A 20,685-nucleotide genomic window follows, 5' to 3' on the forward strand; every position below is an offset into this window, starting at 1 on the left:
CACCGCGCTGCAGCTTGCATCTGCCCTGCTGGGATGTGCAGCAGCCTGACCCAAGTCCTGCCTCTCCATTTTTGGGAACGGTCCGAACGTGGCCTCTCGGGGGAGGGATGATTCATGCAGGCGCGGCGCACACAGCTCTGGTCAGCCCCCGGCAAGGAGCAACACAACCCGGGCACTGGCCAAAACACACGGCTCCAAAATGGTCTGATCTGCCAGAATTTATAGATCCAAACCCATCTCTGCCTTGTGGGTCACAGCCACAGAAGTGTGAGAAAGGACCGGTACAGAACATCAAAAATATTTGTTCAGTTTCTTCCGTTGTCCCAAATCCCACCCTCCTCCCTCCATATTACAGTGACGGATATGCAAACCAAACACACCTTTCTTGGAGCCGATTTCTATTTCAAAAGAAGGCTGCCCCTGTAGGAATAAAATATGGACACTGGCATGGGGTGGTAAACAAGTCCCTAGAAATTTTTGCCACCCAATTACTTCCTTCCCTTCTTAAATACCCTGAAACAAATATTACTACAGTAGCTCCAGGCTCGTACAGTCGTGAGAACACTTCATGCAAAAAAAAAAAAAAAAAAAGAAGTAAAAACCAACAAAAAAGCCCCCACCCAACCCTCAAACAGCAACGTCCTTCCCTGGCTATGCAGGTCTGGAAATCGCGATGCTTCCTCCCCAGCCCTGGGAGAGTGAAGAGCTTTGCCCAGACAAGAACAGTCACCAGCAGGTTCCCGAGGTGCCAGAGCTCATCCTGCTCGGACTCGCAGGCAGCGCGTGGAACGGTGGGTTCCTCCCGTGGTCACCGGGCGAGGGGGAGAAGAGGCGGCCCCGAGGAGCTGCATCACGTCCCACAGCTCTGCCGAGGGCCAGCGGCGTGCCGAGAACTTGGTACTTGGCAGACAGCGCATAATAAGTGCCAGAGTTTCCGTAGACCTGCAAGGCGTTCCTGTCTTTGCCTAACTTATAGTGACAAAGAGGGCAAAAATAAAAATAACAAACCAATAAAATCCAAATCCATCGACACTCCTGTAAGGTGACTAACTACTTCTACACAGACACTGCTCGTCATTCAGCACAGGGCTAAGCATGCTCCTAGCTAACTACGGGGGTGCAGCGGGTGCTGCGGGGGGATGCAGCTTTCCAGGTTTCTGCGGTGCCTCCCTCAGGTCCTGTTCAATTCCTGGCACTAGACAACATCTACGACAACTCAACAAACTTCCCACAGGCCCTGCGGGGCACTGGTCCCAGCGTGCTCCAAACGCCTCCGGTTCTCGTTTAATCCGGCCAAGTGTGGCAAGCTGGGACCCGTCCCCTCCTCTGGGAATGCTGCTCGGCTGACACAGAGCAGGACACCTCTGTGGACTGTTTCCCAATTAACAAATAAAGAAAGAAGAAAAAAAAAAGAGAAAACCAAGAGCAACTGCTATTTGCTCCATTTAATTTCAATTAACTGCAGCCCTTGGAGGCCAGGAGAGACACCAATTTAGCAGTTTGTTGGCCATCCCCTTAGGTACGGCCCATTTCTCAAATGCTCCTTTCCCAACCAAGCCTCTACTCTTCTCAGCTTAAAGTTTTAACAAGTCATTAAATCCCACTGGGTTACACTAGTAAGAGCTTTAAAACCTGCAGTTCTGTTCTCTCTGGAGGACGTGACTGAACAGTGAAAGGACACGAGGGCAGACAAGTGCCCTCTCTGCAGCAGGGACGTTGCTGCCTCTGGAAGCTCCTGACAGTGACCAGTGCTAATGGATCCTGTTGGAAAGACACGATGTCGTTAGGGTTGGGAAGAGGAAAAGGAGGAACTGTTGTCCTTGGTGTGCTAGAACGTCTCCCTCCCTCCCTAGGTGGGGAAACAGGCAGCTTATTTGCAAAAGGCAAGTGGTTTCCTAAAAAACTACTGAAAAAACACGAAGGCTGCTCAGCCCCTTCCCCTAGAAAACCATAAAAATATTGGAGACACAGTGTGGTGGGGAGGCTGGGACGGCAGCGCAGGGACAGCTGCTGCCTGGACCGTGCCACAGCCACGGCAGGGTCCAGAGAGGTCTGACTGTGACGTGTAGATGCTCCCTGTGGAGGATTGGGGAGCTCAGGCCCCCTCTGCCCGCTGCCCGGGCGCTCAGCGGGCAGCACGTGGCTGCGGCTGCGCTCACACCGTCCAGGCAGCTGCTGGTATGTTGGCGTAACCTGCCCAAATGGGCCTCGAGGCTGTTCTGTGACTGTAATCGCTGTCAGTGACCCAGTTCCAGCTTGGGTCCCTTCCTCTGGAGGTGTCTCCTTGGAACGTGCTGCTGCTCAGTTGCTCTCCACCAGCTTGGCTAGTCCTTGCCGGATCTCACTGAGCTCAAATATCTTCACATCCATTATCTCTGCCACCTTGGTGACCTCGTTCTGGATCTTCTCCCTCTCAGTCAGGGTCTCTGCCAGCGTCTGCTCGGCCAGGTGAAGACGCCGCTCCAGCTCTGCGTTGCGTGTCTCCAGCTCCTGCCAAAGGACATGAGGACAGTGAGGTGGCTCTCCCAGCACTAATAGACACTGCTTACACCACCCTTATCTCCACAAACCAGCCCTGGGCCAGGCTGCCCACACCCAGCTAGCCCAGGCCTCCAACCGTTCTTTCACCAAGGGACATCCCTATCTCCAGCCGCAGCTCTCCAGCACACACGTATAAGCTATAAATGCAGATCTCCTCGCACGTCTGTCATCTCCAGGTCTGACGGTGCTCGGAGATATTATTCTGCCATGAAAGGTGGTGGGTGTGTTTGGGATGAGCCCCACAGCACATCCCTTCATTCAGCAGCTCAGAGGTAAACACAGGCAATGCCCCCAGAGACTGCACAACAGACTGTGCCTCCATCTGTGCCCTCGCCCTGCGGTGCAGAGCAGCTTGCATCCCTCCTGCCAGCCAGACCGAGCCAGAGCTCTGCTCCCGGGTCACCCAGCCACACACACAAGACCTCGGAGGGACGAGGGACACCGCCAATTGTGCCACAGTCCCACGTCACGGGCCACTGCGAGTGCTGGAGGAGAGCACAAGAAGGCTGGGTTTGCTATTGCCAGCTAATCATGCCTCGTGTCATATATCTGAGGGATATGGGGAGTGTGGAAGAATGCAGAGATACAGGCAAGGACCTGTTCCCATCATCCATGGGCAGAGACAGGCACAGCAGCTCTGCAGCATCCACTCTTTGGTTTGAAGGAGAAGCAGGGATGGATCCATCTAGTTCGAGTGCTGAGGTGTCCCAGATCTGCCATCCTTACCTGCAGCTTCTGCAGCATCTCCTCACGCTCGCCCTCTGCTTCCCATCGGCCACATTTCTGGCTCTTTAACATCTGAATCTCCTAAAACACAGGGAGTGAGAACATCACATCAGGGCCACCCCATCCCATCGGGGCCAGGTCCCACCACAGACCCCAACCAAGGCCCCTTCTCTTTCTCCAAGGATCACATAACCGCACTCAACTCCCCATTTTAAAACCTCCATTTCTAACCTTCTAATTCTGTTGTACCTGCTGCTTCTCTCTAAGCCCTTAGTCCCTATCCTGGTTTTTACTGGGACAGAGTTTCCGGCTGGGATTAAACCACAATAGTCCCTAATCATGATGACCGCCTGAGTGTCCTCTGCTCCCTGCTGTGTCCCTGCTCCAGATCAGATCCCACCCAGGCTCTTGGGGCCAGGGTCCCTGCTCAGTTGCTGGGCAAAAGCCTCTGCACACCCTTGTTCCAGCGGTTTTCCTCTAGCCTGGGTGGGCTGGGGAGTGGGAGGAGAGATCTCATTAAGGATCGGGAACCCCAACCAACCCCCACACACCTGCCAACCCCCACACACCTCTGCTCTCCAATCCTCACTTTGTGGCTCCAACCCCAAGGCTCCATCCACACCCCCACTGAAGCGCGGCCACCAGAGCCTGCAGACGTGCAAGTCAGAGAGCCTCCCCACACCTCCCCTCCTTCACTGCCTCTGTAATTAAGGCTCTGCTTTAAATCACTCATTTAAATGCAGTGGAAGTGAGAAGCAATTACTGTACTAGAAGCTGACTGCAGCTGCCGACGGCTGAGTGGGGAGGGGGTGAGACACAGCCCTGACGTTTTTGCCGTGGCTGAGATTTTCCACTCAAGGCTATTTGCACGGGAAACTCCCAGCGCTTTACTCTCAGCTTTGCTTCTCTGGGGCAAAGCTGAGAGTAGAGTCCTGAGAGGGCTGCGCTGGCTCACAGAGGTTGCTGGCTCTCACAGCACCTCGTACAACAGCACAGGGTGCTATCTGATCACATACAAGCTGGAATGACAGACAGCATGTTGGTGATTGACAGCCCACCCAGCTGCAGGCTTTACTCTGCTTCGTGGGGTATTACCTCATCTTTAGCCTTGATCAGTAGTTCCAGCTCCTCCAGGGTTTGGCTCAGCTCTTCCTTGTTGTTCTCACTGGAGGAATCGTGAGCACCCTGTGACTCCAGCTCTGCTACCTACATGGAAGGAAGCACAGAGATACAGGAATGTCCTGACACCTTATCACCCCCAGTCATTCTCTGTCACATTTCGGGTTCCTTGCAAACCCAACCACGCTTACAACAGGGCAGCAGCTCCCACCCTGGGGCTGTTAGGAAAAAATTCTCTCCTTCTGCTCTGCCTAGATCATGCTGCAGCAAAACTCAGTCTAGAGACTCTGCCTCTGCTTTCTCTGCAGGATTTCACTACCGGCAAAGCTCGACTGGCTGACATCAAGCACAGGAGCCTTCAGCCCACAGTGATGGCCGGATCCAGCTTCATTTACATCCCTGGGCAGAGACTGCCACTCCTCTGCGTAGATGCCCACAGGCCTCCTCAGTTGATCTGTGGCCTCTCTGACATTACGTAGGTCAAAAGATCCCATTATTCCAACCAAACAAGGGCTTGTTTGTACCGCACCACCCGGGTTTCATGATGTTGCAGCTTGGATTTGAGCTAATTATAGCATAAAGAGCAATCTTCATCATTCCTGTCAGTGGGCAGAAGATTGCCCAGCTCAGGGAGGGCATGGACCTTTCTCAGTATTGCTGGCAGCTGGGAATCACCCCCAGAAAATGTGAAGGGAAGCTGGTATTTGACTTTGTGCTCTGGTTTCCTCCCTTTATCCACAGCGTCTCAGCACACCCTCAACTTGCTCTGCAGAAAACAGGAGCTCGTGTGAGAGCTCCCTAGTTACATGGCCTTATTCCTCAACATGTTTTCTCTGCCAGGCCCATGCAGGATGGGAGAACAGGGCCAAGGGCAGCGCATGGCTCTGGGACGGGGCTTCCTCTGACCTGCTCTGTATGGGCCCCTGTGCTCACCCGCTGCCGCAGCGTTTCCGTCTCCTCCTGATAAGCAGCCAGCTGCTTCTTCCACTGGTCCACGTTGGCGTTGGCTTCATGGAGAGCAGCCACCAGCTTGTTGTTGTTGTCCTGGAGGCTGAAGAATTCAGCCTCCCACTGGACCTCGCTCACCGAGCTGTGTGAGAGAACAGGGGAGGTGCACAGGAGGGTGTAAGAACGTGAAGGTTTCTCCCTGCCTGTCCTAAAATGTGCTGAAACCGCGCTTTTGGAAGTGCTGGGCAGCTCCTTGTTTTCTGTTTGGCTTTCATGTCACTTCCCAAATTTAAATGCTTCTTCCAGCCCTGAATCTGCATCTCTTTCCTCTGTCCCTGGATAACATTTGACTTTGAGGCCACGTGTGCTTGAAACCGCAGAAACCACACTGTGAGATTAATGGGATGGGGGACATACAGCTACTATAAAGAAGCTTTGCAATATGGGACTGTGAATCCAATAAAAAAGTCCTTATTACATCTGAGTTTGCTTTGAATAAAACCCTACCATTCCAGACTCAGGAGAGGGTAGCAAAGGACACTTGCTTTTGAATTAAAAATATTCTAAGTGTTCAGCTGGGAGCTCAACAGGAGCCACACGGCAGAATCCAGCCCAGAGTCTTTTGAACAGACAAAGAGCGGAAGCAGCAGGGGCTTTGCTGGAATCAGGGGAATTAACACAAACGCAGCCCTGGGCCAGCTGGAAAAGTGTGAACATCTTCTGGTCTCACCAACTACTGATCTGCAGATAACTCATCCCCGCTGCGGGCACAAAGCATTCTCCTTCCCACGCTGCCTGAACAGCAATTTCACCTTCAAGCTGGAATAACTTTTTACTGGGGAGGAGGGTTTGAGCAGCAGCACACATGGGGCATTACTTGGCTACCTAAAGAAGTAGCTTTGGGTCAAAAGCATTTGGAATGACAGTGACATGCACCAAATCCTGGCAGAATAGAAGCTGAGGAGTCAGAGCACTTGTGGCAGCCTCACCCTTCTGAAAGCATCTTCTTCAGCCGCTCCTTCTCTGTTGTTATCTCAACATCAGCACTTTGGCTCCGAAATAGCTTATCTTCTCCTGGCCCATTGGAGCTGATGATGGGGCTGGGAAGTACCTGGGGGATGAGGAAAAGGTGGTTTGTGACAACACTGTGTGATCGGTGCGGCCACAAGGTCTCTGCAAACTCGTTCACGGGGCTAATTCTCAGTCCCTGCACTCCTGTGAGAAACTCCAGCTTTCAGTCCCAACTCCCAGGTAGCGCTGGGCTTGTCTACACAACAAGGGCCGGCAAAGATCCTCATGTTTGGCTCAGCAGCACCAGTCATGGCACAGCGAGGACTTTTGTGCAGACACAGGACTTTCTCTTGGGTCAGGGGGTTAGTGCTTAGCTCCTCCAGTGGCTGCCCTGCTCCCTTTCCCTGCCTCCGGCTGGGGCAGCGATCCCAGCGCACAAACATCCCAAGCAGGTGGGCTCACAGCTCGCACGCACCCTCTTTACTGGAGGTACGGAATTCTCTGGCCCTCAGCTGCGCCTTGAGAAATGCCAGCGATGTCACAGCCGGTAACCCGAGTCCTGCGGCCGCGCTCAACACCCCGAGCCGCTCAAGCCGGCCGTTTCTGGGTTTTGCTGAATTCTTAATAGGATTTTCTTGCTGGTTATCAGACCAGTGGAAAGACTTAATAAACTCTAAACACAGACCCGTCAAGCCACCTGGGTTCAGTCACACGTCCAGCTTTTGCACGTTGAATTTGGACACCAGGTGCCATCGGGACAGTGTTTTTCAGTCTCAAGGGAGGGAAAGGTGTGAGAGGAAACTCACAGACCCTGCACCAACGTATACCTTTCCCTATGGCTCCATATTCCCATGCACAGAGCTAGCAGAGACAAACAACGCGTCCTCTCAGGCTGGAGGGGACTGACAGCGGAGCAGAGATAACATACAGATTTTACATCCCCTGGCCGCTCCCAGAACACCCCGTCTGCACGGTCTCCTCGCTCAGCAGGGAAGCAGCTTGGCACTGACAGGGCAAACTGAGCTATAAAAAGATTCTCCGAGTGATAAGTCTCTGGGATCCCAAGTTGGGGGCTGTGACCAGGTGGCTGGTGATCCTGTGGGAGTTCATAGGTAGCACTCAAACAACCACCTGCCTTCGGAGTCGGCTGACATCTATAAATAGCCAGGAGATGTATTGACCACCAGCTTCATGATGCCTTCCAGAGAGTGACTGAGAAGTGAGATCTGCAAAACAACCCTGTCTCGCCTTTGCCACAAGGTGGGGAAACTGAGGGAGAGAAGAGGCAGAAGTTTCCTCTTCTGGTGGGTTGAGCTACTGTGAGTCCAACTGAAACTGTTAACAGCTGAAGATGTTCCACACTGTTTTGTTGCTTATGTTATCCACAGTGATGTAATCTGTGATGGGGATGCTAAATGGGATGGACATTGGCCTAAAAGGCCCTAGAGGACAGAAGAGAGCTGCTACCCTGGGATTTCCCCAGCTCTGAAAACCCTCAGCCTAAGTAAACTAGTGCAAATGCAGAAAATGAGGGAGCCTTGATTTAATTTCAGGAGACAGATCTGCTCTCTGCTCACTTGCAAACAGAAACACAATCAATTATTCAAGGATGAAACTCATTTTTGAAGCTCTGTTAATGCAGAGACCGCGAGTGGGACAGCGGGAGAAGGGATGATGGGCTGATGTATGCACCGGCTGGGGAAGGCAGGACAAGGTCTGCACGCCCACATGGCAGGGGACACCGCACGTGTCACCACGCTGGCTGCCAGATGGCTGCAGGCAGGGGCTGTGCATACTCGTGTCCAACCAAGAGATAAGGCTGAATGAGAAAAGTGAGCATGGGTTCCCATTGTGGCAGTTTTAATGCTGCTGAGTCAGGTAAGAAAGGAGGACCGGAGCCTTAGGCCATTTCTCTGATCTGTGTTTCATGTCCTGATGAGTTCTCCCTGGTGTAAAGAGGATAAGAGGAGTATCTCTCCTCCCAGCCTCCACCTCCTGTCCAGGAGAGCTCTCGTGGCTGCAGCTGGCCACAAGTCTCTGCCTCAGGCAACTATAAATGACCAGAGTCTTCTACCTAAAACTTGGGTTCTGCAATGAATTCTCTACCCTACTCCCTTCTTCATTTGCCACTCATTAGGATGGGGCTTAGAGTCAGCAGGAACCAGAAGCCGGGCAGATTTTCCCCATTTCTGCACCCCACATGACATTTCCAGTCTCTGCAGAGCCACCGCCTCCACCTCCTCCTCTTTTCCCTGCAGGCCAAGGTACCGTTCACACTCCCTCCTCCTCCTCTGCTGCTGCTCCATCTGTACTCAACCCGGAGAACGCAGCGTCCTCCATCCCACAGCTCCTCTCCTCCTGCCAGGAGCTCTGGGAAATGCAGTCACCTCTGGAGTGAACTATTTGGGAGCACAACTTTGCCAGCAGCACTGAACTGCTTCACCAGGGGAAAAAGCAGGGTTAGAGCTCTCCATGGCTTATCCGCTCCCCTGCATCCCACTGCTGCTGGGGTTGGTTTAGCTACACAGGGAGAAAGGTAAAAATTGCAAGCGCAAGGCATGTGAGAATGATCTGTGATGGGCTTAAGCTTTCTGGCTTGGTCTCCTGGGGGAAAGAAAATTGAATGATTGGCTGTCATGCACACAGTTCTAGCATAGGGGAGAGTTCCTAGGGGAACAAGGAATTTCTATTCTCACAGTACAGCTTCTCTTGACATTGGAAATATGGGAGAAAAAAGCCTGGCCAGGGCTCCTCAGTCACCAGCTCTAAGAAATCAGTTTGTCTTTTCATGGAGCAGCATGGTCAGCACCATCACCTGTCAGAGACACCTGGAGAAGAACCTTCTGCGGTCCCAGAACAAGAAGAAAAATGGCTGGAAATGCCACGTCTTCCCTGCTGTGATCTTCAACTAGGCGACGTGCACTCCCACCTGCTGTTTGCCTGTGACTGTCACACTGAGCGTTACCTGGTGAGATGTGATATTCAGGGCAGGATTGGTCAGCTCTGTTTTATCCTGGGACTTCTCCCTCGCCAAACGAGCCGCTTCTTTCACCTCCTGGAACTTCTCTGCAAACTAGAGGAGAATGGAAAAGTCACTCTGGTGCTACGCCGGAATGCAGAACGAACTATAATTAATGTCTGCATTACTCCTCCTCCCTTTGCTGCTTCATTCAACATGTTTTTAATTCTCTTCAATTAATAATAAAATTCAGGGAATAGCCCATTCCTGCCCCTGCCCACGATTCTGGCACTCAGGGCTGTGGAGTTCACTAAGTTGCAATGACGGAAATTGAGGCCGAAGCCCTAAGTCCATTTGTGATGCTCAAAACACTCTGCCAATATTATTTTAAAGCTCTTCCTAGCACCTTGCATTAGGTTTTATCACAGTGGTAGCAGCATTACATCAGGTCTCTGAAGTCTTTTCTCCAGGGTCTCAGGGCCATTCCCCCTGCTTGGAGCAGGTTCTTGCCAGCAGCTTCAGCGTTACCTGGGAGAGATGTTGCTCCGATGCAAAGCCCAAGCCATACACGGTGTTGGCTCGGCTGTCTGCCCATTGTCCGAATTTCTGGGATGTCTTTGTGAAGGTCATGTTGGGGGTGATAGTGCTGTTGATGATCGCCTGCAGAGAGAGGCAACAAGCAGAGTCAGAGAAAGCTCCAGCCTGGAGTGGTGGAGTGGGATTGATCCCTCTAATCCCCGTGCATTTAGGATCTAGGGGTAGAAAGCTCAGGCTTTTAATCTCTAAAACAACAGTTTAGGCTTCTGATGACCAAAAGTCTTTCTAGTATGGCTTTGTGACACAAAAAAATCTAAATCATGGTGTCTACTGAAAAGGAAAAAAAAAACAAAAAGGCTTAGTATCATCAGCTTCCTCCACTGCTGGAAGAGAAGTAAGAGGCAGCGCTGTCTCTGGGGACAGAACAACTTTCTAATGTTCTCCATTTTCATGGTAAGTAAGAAAAAAAAGGCTTAAAGAGCAGTCAGGACTAGGTATTACGAAACACACTCTGCTAGTCAGGGGAACAAAATAAACTGCCTGGGAAGACTGCTGAATCTCTGCCATCAGAGGCCTTCAAGAACAAGCCAGTCTGTCAAGAACAGTTTAGGGAGAGTTAATAGTGTTTTGTGGAAGTGACCGAACTGACTGCCTGAGACTCCTGCACCCTCCGTCTGTGATCTCATTACATCTACAGGGGATAGTTTAGCACAGGCTCTCAAAAACCACTTCTATTTTGGATGCTGAAGTTGAGAATAGAGTGGGACGGGATGGCACCAGACCCTGGGGCACATTTTTCATCAGCAGGGATTCTGGTGTCTAACACTAAACACACCTGAGTGTAGCAGGAGTTTTACCTTCTGTTCTCTGCAGGGAAGATGATACAGAGCCCACGCTGGGGAACTGACCAACCCGACACCAAAAACATCAGCTCCACGACAGATTTCGGCTGGGAAAAAACTTCACTGTCAAGTTGTGCGATGCTGTCAGCATTTGTCCCCTACCTTGGTGCCCCCCACGCTGATGATCCGGTACACGTTGCGCGTGGCATCGTAGAAATAGGAGACGGTCAGGGCGTGCTTGCTGGCTGGGATCCAGTTCCGTTTGGTGGCAGGGTCGATCTGGAAAACGTGGGCCCTGGTGCTGAAGATCGGCTGCTCGCTGCAAGAGAAACAAAGGGGGCTGTGAGGGCAGAAGGGAACTGAGCAATGGGGGAACCGCACGATTTCCTGGCACCGGGGTTGCATTATGCACCACCAGCAGCACTTCTGCTATTCGCCTGCTCTCCAGGGACCTGAGACACTGGATGCAAAGTGTTGCAGCCCCCAAGGACACAGCATCTCTGCTCCCCCTGTACGATCTACTGTCCCTTCTTATTAGGAGAGTCACAACCCAAATTCTCCAACATTCCTGCGAGTTGCTTTTCCAAGATCTCTGGGTTTCTCTGTGCTCTCTCCAGGAACCCTGCACATCCCTGGCCCTCTTCTTCACCAGTATACGATTTCTCTGGTTGCTGTATTATTTGTACTTCACAGGATATCTCCAAGCTGGAGCTCTAGGGAAATGGATGGATGGAGGATGTGTCTGGGATGTGAGCACAAAAAGCGTCTTCCCCTCAGCACAGCTCTTCCTCCCTTGACTCACGCCTGGGAAGCGCATCCTGCAGCGAGAGGTCACATCACAGGACTAAAAGCAAGTCACTTAACAATGAATTAAAGGAAACACTTCACCACACAATGTGCAGCTGCTGCAAGAAAGCACTGAACCAAGCACTGCCTTGGTTTTGTAAGCAGTAATATCTGAGCTGAAATAAGGAGCTGAATCTCAGGCATCAGGATGTAACTTGAGCTTGTCAGGAGGCAGGAAGGAATGCTTCCGTGACACAACAGCCCAGGTGCATCAGGGCTTGGGGTCTTCCATTGCCACACTTTGTACCCAAACCTACTGAAACCTGATGTGACTGGAAACATCCCACACCCCCACGACAGCTGCAAACAAGGTGCACTCACAATCCTGCCACATGCAAGCCCCCAAATCCAGACATCTCTCTTCCCCATTCCAAGCCATCGCAGCTGCAACAAGCAGACCTTCCCATCAATCCAAAGACAACTGTACCTGGTGCTTTCTGAATCCATTACCAGAACTTAGGACGGAAATAAAAGGCTCCCTGCTACCTCCTGGTTTCAAGCCTGTTCCCAGGTTACAGTGCTGACTTGGATCTCCTGTCCAGAGGCAAACTGCACCAGGGTCTAAACCAGCCCTGTCTCAGCATCCTCTCCAACTGGTTTTACTCATCCACAGTCTGTTTTCTAAATGAAATTCAAATTTTCCAGACTGCACTAAGAGATACTAATTTTTACATGGATCACAGCTTATCCTTTGAGGCACAGAACCTATAGAGCAGGGAGAAACTGATGGTTTTGTACCTTAAGCCCCAATTCTGGGCTCGTGTCAGAAAGAACAGAGGAAGGACATTACCTAGTCGTTGACATTTGTTAGTAAAGGTAAGACAGACTAGAGGCCACTGCAGTTAGTACACGTCTCTCCTCCAACAGCTTCTTTCTCAGGTCTCCTAGCTGGACTGAGCCTCCTTTTTGGTTTTCCCTCCACAGTGATTCATTTCCTAGCGATGGAAAAGTCAGCTGTTATTTATCACACAGAGCACAGACAGAGCGATCAACCAGGCAGCATTTAGGAGCTTTGTCTGTCCCAAACTTGCAAAGCTTGTAATTTGTAATGATTTCTCATCACTGAACAAGTTTTCTTCCCTGTCATGGGAGATAAATGGATGAGCTGTGTAACTGGAGTAAATCCCTTTGGCAGCAGGGTCTGGCTGTTGGGAGAGGGCCACGGGGGAGCCGGGAAGGCTCTAGGGTTTCCAGTCAGACACACGTGATGCTGGTTGCATGACGGAAAACCCTCCTCTGAGATCAGCCCTCACACCGGGCAGCTATTCCTGTGCTCAGCAGCGAGCTCTGCACCCAGAGTCAACGGAAACCATCCTGCTGACGGCAGCAAGTTTCGGACCAAGTGATGTTTCAAACAGTCCCCTGACCAAGCATCACTTTCCTTCTGAGCACCGGGAGCAGGAAATAAAACGCCACTTGGAAGGCCTGTCAGACAGGAGAAAAGCCCGTCTTCACGAGGATTAGCTGATGCTTTTTCTGCTCCCCTGAGGCTGGTTTGGCTGCTCCCTCGCCCAACACAGCCCCTGGGCTCACGTGCTCTTTTCCAGGTCTCGGGTACGCTGAAACATTAACCGCTGACAGCATAGATGGAGAAGAGTGCTCTACTTTTTGTGCCTCACGTAATCACTTGCTGTCTCAACACTCTTCATGCATTTGTTCGTGCCTTATGGTCTTCCCCGGAGCAAGAAAACTTCATGCTGTCTGCGAGAGACCTATCCCTTCCAGTTGCACAGGCGAAAGCCTCGCAGACTCTCCGAACGGGCCGGCTGCCAGTCACACCAGATGTGCTTTGCTTCCAACAAACAGCAAACAGCAGCAGGGCACGTCGGCAACCCCACCTGCCTGCTGCCGAGGAGGGAAACCCTGCACCCGCCTCCCTCCCAGGGAAGCAAAATCTGCAGAATCTCCTGAAATGATCTTTCGCGTCTCCCCTTTCCTCACCGCAAATGGGAACAGTTGCTGCCAACTTGTTTTGTCTCTAATCACAGTGACTGGAGATTGTTTTATGAGGCCAGCATGCTATTGCCTTCTCACAACTACCTGAGCATCGTGCCAGGCTGGCACGGGGACAGGGCTTTCTAGGAAGCGGTTGCTTAAGCTCTGGAGGTAAAGCTGAACAACAGCTCTATGCTCAGCTTGGGAACAGCACAGAGATATTAATGTGCTCCTTTTGCAGTGGTTGTGTAAAGAAAAAAAGCATTCTGTTTGTTTAAAACCCATCAAATAATACAAATTATACCCAGCTAGTAGAATTTCATTGTCGAGGATGCTGGGCAGCCTGGAAACCTGCCCTTCAGTACTCACTTGTCTGACAAGGTTAAAGCAAATGCTACAAAAGCTCTCCTAGAGCCTAAGTGGTGGAGCATAACAAAACAACAGACAGAAAGAGGAGGTAGAAATGCAAACCAAGAGAGAAGAAAAGCAAGAAAGTCTGCAAATCGCCAGGCACATCTCTAAGAACACACGAATAGCTTATTAAACAGCAAATGGCTCTACCTCACCCTTTCCACGGTTCCTTTGGTAGCAAAGAACCACGCAGGGTTTGACACAGTGGAGTGGATCAGCGAGGTGGGGACACAGGCAGGACAAAACCACTACTGGGCATTTAAAAATAGTCCTGAAAGTGCCTCAGATTCAAATCGTTCTCTCTCCCGTTACAGCCCTCTTTTCCCCTGTGATTTAAGTGTATACACTGGATACACCACACATCCCTAAATGCTGACACTTCTCTTCCTGCTCCCAGCTGGGAGTTCCCATAACAATGCAAACATAGCAGCGAAAAGGGCATGTGTAAATAAAACCACTTACATCCCCCCAGGGTTGTCCTTCGCAGATAATTAAGAAAAACCAAAGCAAATGACTAAAAGGACAAAGATCTGGCTGAGACAGAGACATGAGCAGCAAGCGCCTGATGGCAACTGGACAGGATCCAGGTCAGCATTTGTTCCCAGCCCAGGGGGAAAGGGCAAAATTCAATATCCCACATCCCACTGATAGCTTAAAAATGACTTGTCCCCAGTGAATATGCCCTAATACCCCAGCAGCAGGCTGCCAGCAAAACCGAACAGCTGAAAATGAAATGATGATTGAACTGATCGAACTATTTTAATGTGTTCTCCACATCAGCAAAGCACCTGGCTCCAGGATGCTGGCTCAGTAAAGACCCACCTGCCTCCTCTCCTGGCTTCTCCTTACAGAGATGCTGAAGAAGGTCACTGTTTGGGGAGGACACGTGAATACAGAGTTTGGATCAATCGTTTCCGATTTGCTCACTGCCTGGACTCTCTGACTCATTGGTCATTAAGACGACATGTAAAAGCGCATGCTGGTCTCATTTCCACCTTGGTTCTTACATTATTCCCATCTCTACAGCGTCCAGATTGATTTCCTAATGAATAGCTGCTTATTTCCACCGTTGCCAGGAAAGCAAATCATTATTTGTCCTCTTAATTTATGGTCTCAGCAGAGTAGCAATGGACCGAACAGGCCAAAGGGACCGAGTTCGCTAAGGCTGGACGAGGGACCTCGGCAGGTCAGGACGCACGGACGTGATGCCAAGACCCTGGAGAAGCGTTGCCCCATGCCAAGGAGCACAGATGGCATCAGTTTGGTCCCTTGCAGCACGTTTTACCTACCCCAACTTCAGCTGCCTGTTGGGGCCCTCAGACCGCACAGTGTCCTCAGAGAAACTGTATTTTATTGCTTTTATCTTCTCGAGGTATTTCCAATGCAAATACCACCTCTTTGGGAAAATCCTGTTCGACAGTTACAGGCTCGCTCTCTCTTCAGCAGGTTCCCAAACCTAAGGGCAGCTGCTAAAACACAGCCCTCCTGCCAGACCTCTTTGAAAAGAGAGAGGGAGAGGAAGAAATCAGGGGTTTATTGTTTGCTTTGGATCTTTTCTTGCAGCCAGCGATGTCTTTGCTCAATAGCTTCTACACCGACGTGGGGAGGGGTCTCTTTCTGACTGCACAGCTGCTTTTGACTTATGTTTTTCCCTTGTTCTTCTCAGATTTTCTGTGCAATCCAGAAGATTTTTCCCACTGAGATGCTCTTGTTTTTCTGTTCTCAGTAATTCTCGCCTCACAGCCCTTTCTGCCTGGCTGTGACATGCCCATTTAGTTAACTGAATTGCTTATCACCTCCTGCTCACCTGCCCCCACCCTTTGCTGCATGACCAGAGAGACGAAACCTTCTGTTTGCTCTGGAGGGGGAAGCTTTTAGAGTCACCATTCTCCAAATTTATAATAACGTTTCCACCTGTTTTCAGTTCCAAAGTGACAAAAGAACAGCATTCAAACCTAGACACAAGTACAGAGTTTTAAGAGAGATTCAGTGGGTGAGTTTAAGTTCAAAGAACTCCAGGGACACAGTGAATAGGTCTGAGGTTTTAAATAAAGTATTTTAGCCACTTAAGGCAGCTGGAAGGTGCTGGGGAGGCTGAGCGGGGCCCACGTTAACTGCATTTGCCTTGGTGCTGCTGGATGGGGTTCAGCCAAGGGCATCTCTGCGAAGTCCACACGCTGCTCCCCAGCCTGCACCTCCTCTCGCTCACTGCAGCTCCTCTTTGCAGGGATATTCATTTACTTGTCAGAGAAAGAAGCATCTCTGCACTTGGCAGCAGAGAGAATAATCACTTCAAATACTTTGCTCTGCATCGAGGCAGTCTGTGATCCCCCTTCATCTAAAACCACACCGAAAAACGCCTTCCAAGGAATCACAGAGTACCAGATCAGCAGAATCACTTGTTTCTGTGGACCACAGGCACACCAGCACTCCACCACAAGGGCAGGGAAGGGCTTTGGGGTGCAATGTTCCTGCTGATAGCAGCAGGATCCCTTCAGAGCGCAGACACCTACAAACATTATTTTTGCACAGTGTCCTGTGGCTGGGCTCAATATGCAGCCACAATGAGCAAGCACCCCAAAAAAGAGGCCATCCTCTGATAACAGGCCCATTGCCAGCCCCACCAGGACTTCCCAGGTCTCACCGCAACCTTCCCAAAAAGCCCTTTCTCTTGGCAAGCTCTGGTTTGCCGGCTGGGTGTTTGCAGAGCGGCTTGTGCAGAGCAGAAAGGGGCAGGTGAGAGTCCCCAAGAGTTGGTGCTCGGCACTGGCGCCCAGCCCAGCCCCACGCTGAGTCAGCAGGAAGGCTGAGCAGCTGCGTCAGGGCTCTGCTCCTGCCAAAACCCCCAGAGCAGCACGGTCCGGATCATCTGAGCGAGGATGGATAGGGGGTAATATGTGTTTTAGACAGACAGAGCCCCGGATTTCAAAAGGCAGAACTGGAGCACAGAGGGGGCATGAGAACCCATCTCCTCCTCCTCCTCCTCCACTGCTGTCTTTGTTTCCTTTTATCTTCCCTCAGCAGCTTCAATAGCTGCTGCCTGTGTGTCAGTGCTGTTTGGGGAAGAAGTGTGGGTTAATGAGAGGCAAAGCTCATCTCTTTCCCTTTGCGCTTCTCCCCAAAGTCTAATCCTTCCCCTGAGCCAGGGACTGGGTCTAACTCCCTGCAGAGCCTATGGAAACTCCTGCTTCACTGGAAACAGGTGCAGAGAACACACTTTGATATTGCCTATCTAGAATTTGGGCGCAAGCCCCCAGGACACTGAGTGTTAGACATGGAACTGCAAAACTGCTTTGGGAACAAAGTTTGGGAAGACGGATTCCAAGCCCTTTGTTGTAACCGCCAGGCGGGTTTTCAAGCCCTCTTAACTGCAGCTTTGCTTTTATTCTCTGCTGCGTAATGTCACCTTGGGGAAAATGCAGAGATGCTTCTAGTGTCCAGATGGGACTGAAGGAGGCCAGACTTGTACCCTAGAGCCACAAAGGTGGAACAGTGCAGCCGCAGCATTGCTGCGCTCCCCTTCTGCCTCCCCCAGCTCCCAAGAGATTACCCGGCAGGGCTTAGCACAGGAATGAAAAGCAGCTGCTCATGGCCTGTCTGCAGATAAAGGGCAGCAAAGGAATCCTGGCTGAATCTGCTCCTGTTGGATCAGCGTGGGGAATAGCGACAGGCATGCAAGGTCAGGCACAGAGACAGGGGATCAAGGGCATTTAAAGACACAAAACAGCTGAGAGAGTTGGGTTTTTTTCCTTTTCGAAACCAGTCCCCATCTATGGAGCATCCTGGCTGCTGAACACTGTGCTGCTGGGTGTCTACAACACAATCTGTGCATTCACCTTCCTGGGACAACTGTTACTTCTGCTACTAAGCTGCAGCAGCTCTTTGAGACACAGAGCACTGCTGGAAGTCTGTACAGCAATTAAAGTTAAAAAACCCAGCCGAGCCAGACTGCAGCTAAGTCATTCTTTACACATTCCAGAAAATATGTCTAGTAATAATTAGAACCGGAGAAGCGGAGATAACACGCACATTTCAAAATGCTCCATGCCTCCAACACATTCTGCATCTTCAGTACAAGCTCCAGGACCCGCAGTACCTCCAGCCATGGGTTCCTGCTCAGCATCACTAGAGCAAGTCCCCAAAATCTGCTGCTATTTGTGACCTGCCCTTACCAGAGCTCCAAAAGCAGAACCAGCAGCCGCTCCGACAAGGCCAGTTCATATCACCTGTTCAGCAGAGAGGTCAGTGCATGACAGTCTAAATAACAGTGGGCGAATTAATTTGCTTGATATACATGACAAGTGGGTAAACTCTGTACTGTTCAAATGAGAAGCCAGTAAGTTGCATCTACCTGTACATACACTTGACAATGAAATCAGCAGAGTCACAGAAATATAAGCGTCCATTGAAGACTCAGCTAGCACCTAACTAAATCCACTTCCCTCAGAATCAAGCACTATTTACAACTGTCCTCTTCAGAAAGGAGGTGCTAATGCATTAATATCTACAGCCCAATGGTTCCAAAGGAGTCCACAGAGAATTTAGCCATGAAAAATAGAACATGATGTTAAAAAGAAAGCTAAGATGGAGAAATGAGACCAGAATCCCTTCTTTAAAAATAAGTTAACTAAAATCAACTGCCAGAAAGTGATGTAAGAGTTGACGTGCTTTCAATGTCTTTTGTATCCAGAATCATCTAAATACTGATGAAAGCTACTCAATATCCCCACGTGATCAACATACAAGCAAAAAGACACTTTTATCTCAGGAGTTAAGTGGAAATAAGGAATTTAGGGTGGAAATGTCATCTCTGGCTTAAAAATAGTTTTGCTACTACACCACTATAATTATACAGTGAAATCTAAGCAGACCAAGACAGTGACACGGTCTCAACATTTTCCATGGGAGGTGGTGACCCTCCAAAGAAACCACACAGCTGCCGGGTGTTGCTGTGGTCGCTCCAAGGGTTCATCCACTAACTCTAATAAAGTGCTAGTCCCGAGTCATCTGCTTGTTAAACCCCTCCTGGCAGTTTTAGGAGTTTTACAGTAACTTTGTAGACCGTGGCTGAACAGGGATACTTTCTGATCAAACCTGGATCAGCACACACTCTGCCAGATCCACACTGCTGTCATTTTTGATTCTTTGTTTCTACTTTTTCTGCCTCTTGAATCTGTGTTGGATTGTTCTATAACTTTATCTAGATAGTTCAAGAGGAAAATCAGCAATAGGAAAACAAGCCCTGAAGAATGTTATTTATTTCTCTTGCATTGCCAAACCCGCAGGTTTGGAGGGAGCTGATCAGACAGGCTTCTTACCGACCCACTGTGCTTGCAAACAGCCAGAGTTTATTGCACAAGAAACTCACAACACGCCACGTCCTTGAAGTTACATGATTGAAACTTATAACTAGGGCATAAATTAAATACCAGACTAAGCTCCTCTTTCCATGCCAAAATTCACTGCCGCATCCATGCAGCATTATTTCACTCTTGGAAAATCTGAGGGGGAACATAAGCTAAATTATCAGGGATTTTCAATCAGCTACTTATCCATTTAGAAATGCAAACAGGATCCATTTTACTGAACGCCAAAGTCACAACAGCCAAACAGATCCCTTATTTCTAAGTAGTGGAAAAGTTTGTGAACACATCCCAGCTCCAGTCGTCCCAACCAGCCTCCCAATGTGGATTCACAAAACGTATAGATCACTAGAGGCTTCCCTTACATATTTAAAGTTTATTTAAAGAAGTTGCAGAGACTTGCAATTACCTACTTTCTAACCCATGAAATAAAAGGCAAGTCTAAACTTTAAAGCTTGCAATCTGTAAAAAATGCAATTTAAAACCTTCATTTCTTTTGCCATTACCTTCAAAATAGCTGAGCGGCCATGAATAATAAAAGCAATTCAAGAATAATAAACTGCCAGCCTTACCCCATCTCTGCCTGGGTGTCAGCTTCTTTCTCTCCCGTCCTTCCTTCGGCAGCCTCAAGATTCTCTCCACGTTTTGATTTATTTCTCCCTTCCTCTTTCTTTCTGTCTTTCTCCGGATCCGGATGCTCTTTAAATTTCCTCCGGAATTTCACTTTGAAATCTTGCTAGTTTTGCTGGTGGCTCGAAAGGTTCAGTAACCCCCGGGTGTGCGGGGGCAGCGCGGGCAGGGGCCGCTGGAACCCCCGGAACGCCGAACCCCCGCTCCGCGGCCGCCCAGCCCCGCGGTTCCCCCGCTCCGGCTCCCAGGATCCCGCCTTCCCTCCAGCATGGGAGGGGAGCCGCGGGATTAGGTGGTGCTTTTGCAAGCCCTGGTAGACAAAGCCCAAAACTACAGAGTGCAGCCACCTTCTGGAGCGCGATTTCTTTGTTCTCCCTTTTTCCACCCCCCCCTTTCCCTATCCGTTTCCTCCCTCTACCAACTGCCCCATCTCGGTCACATTTCTCCGCTTCTTCTCCCGACTTTATTCCCGGGGCCGGGGCCGGCTCGGCGGCACCATCTGCCGGGAAGAGCCGGGAAGAGCCGGGCAGAACCGGGCAGGGCCGACCCGCGGCACCCTGGGGATTCCGGGGGGCCGGACGACAGAGATTTAATGGGCGCTGGTTACCCCTGAAAACAAAAAATTGTGTTCTTTAGTTTCAGTCTAGACATCTCCTATCAGAAACGGAGCGCTTTTTGTTGTTCTTTTATGAAGTCATTTCTACAAGTGGAAAATAAACATAGGCCATGAAGACATTTTTATGAAATGGGAAAATACCCTGGGAAGAAGGGAGGCTGGAAAGGATTGGAGAGCGGAGCTGCTCCCAGCGTGTGGCTG

At 50.4% G+C, this 20,685-nt stretch overlaps 1 protein-coding gene across 2 annotated transcripts; it reads right to left on the minus strand.

Annotated features, from left to right (window-relative positions):
* Positions 1 to 215: 215 nt before the first annotated feature.
* Positions 216 to 20,266, minus strand: HOMER3 (homer scaffold protein 3). Of its 2 annotated transcripts, none has more exons than XM_080359463.1 (9): positions 19,811 to 20,266; positions 10,846 to 11,002; positions 9,833 to 9,964; positions 9,311 to 9,418; positions 6,324 to 6,445; positions 5,320 to 5,476; positions 4,363 to 4,473; positions 3,268 to 3,348; positions 216 to 2,490 (listed from the first exon to the last, which is right to left on the minus strand). In XM_080359463.1, exons 1-9 carry the CDS (start codon positions 19,813 to 19,815, stop codon positions 2,302 to 2,304), a joined length of 1,062 nt encoding a protein of 353 aa, XP_080215589.1. In that variant the 5' UTR covers positions 19,816 to 20,266; the 3' UTR covers positions 216 to 2,301. The 2 variants fall into 2 exon arrangements, with proteins under 2 accessions (XP_080215589.1, XP_080215588.1); XM_080359462.1 differs by lacking the exon at positions 19,811 to 20,266 and adding an exon at positions 12,320 to 12,449.
* Between the last annotated feature and the right edge of the window lie 419 nt (positions 20,267 to 20,685).

This window comes from Nesoenas mayeri (genome assembly GCF_963082525.1).
Source record: "Nesoenas mayeri genome assembly, chromosome: 25".
Taxonomy (NCBI): Eukaryota; Metazoa; Chordata; class Aves; order Columbiformes; family Columbidae; genus Nesoenas; species Nesoenas mayeri.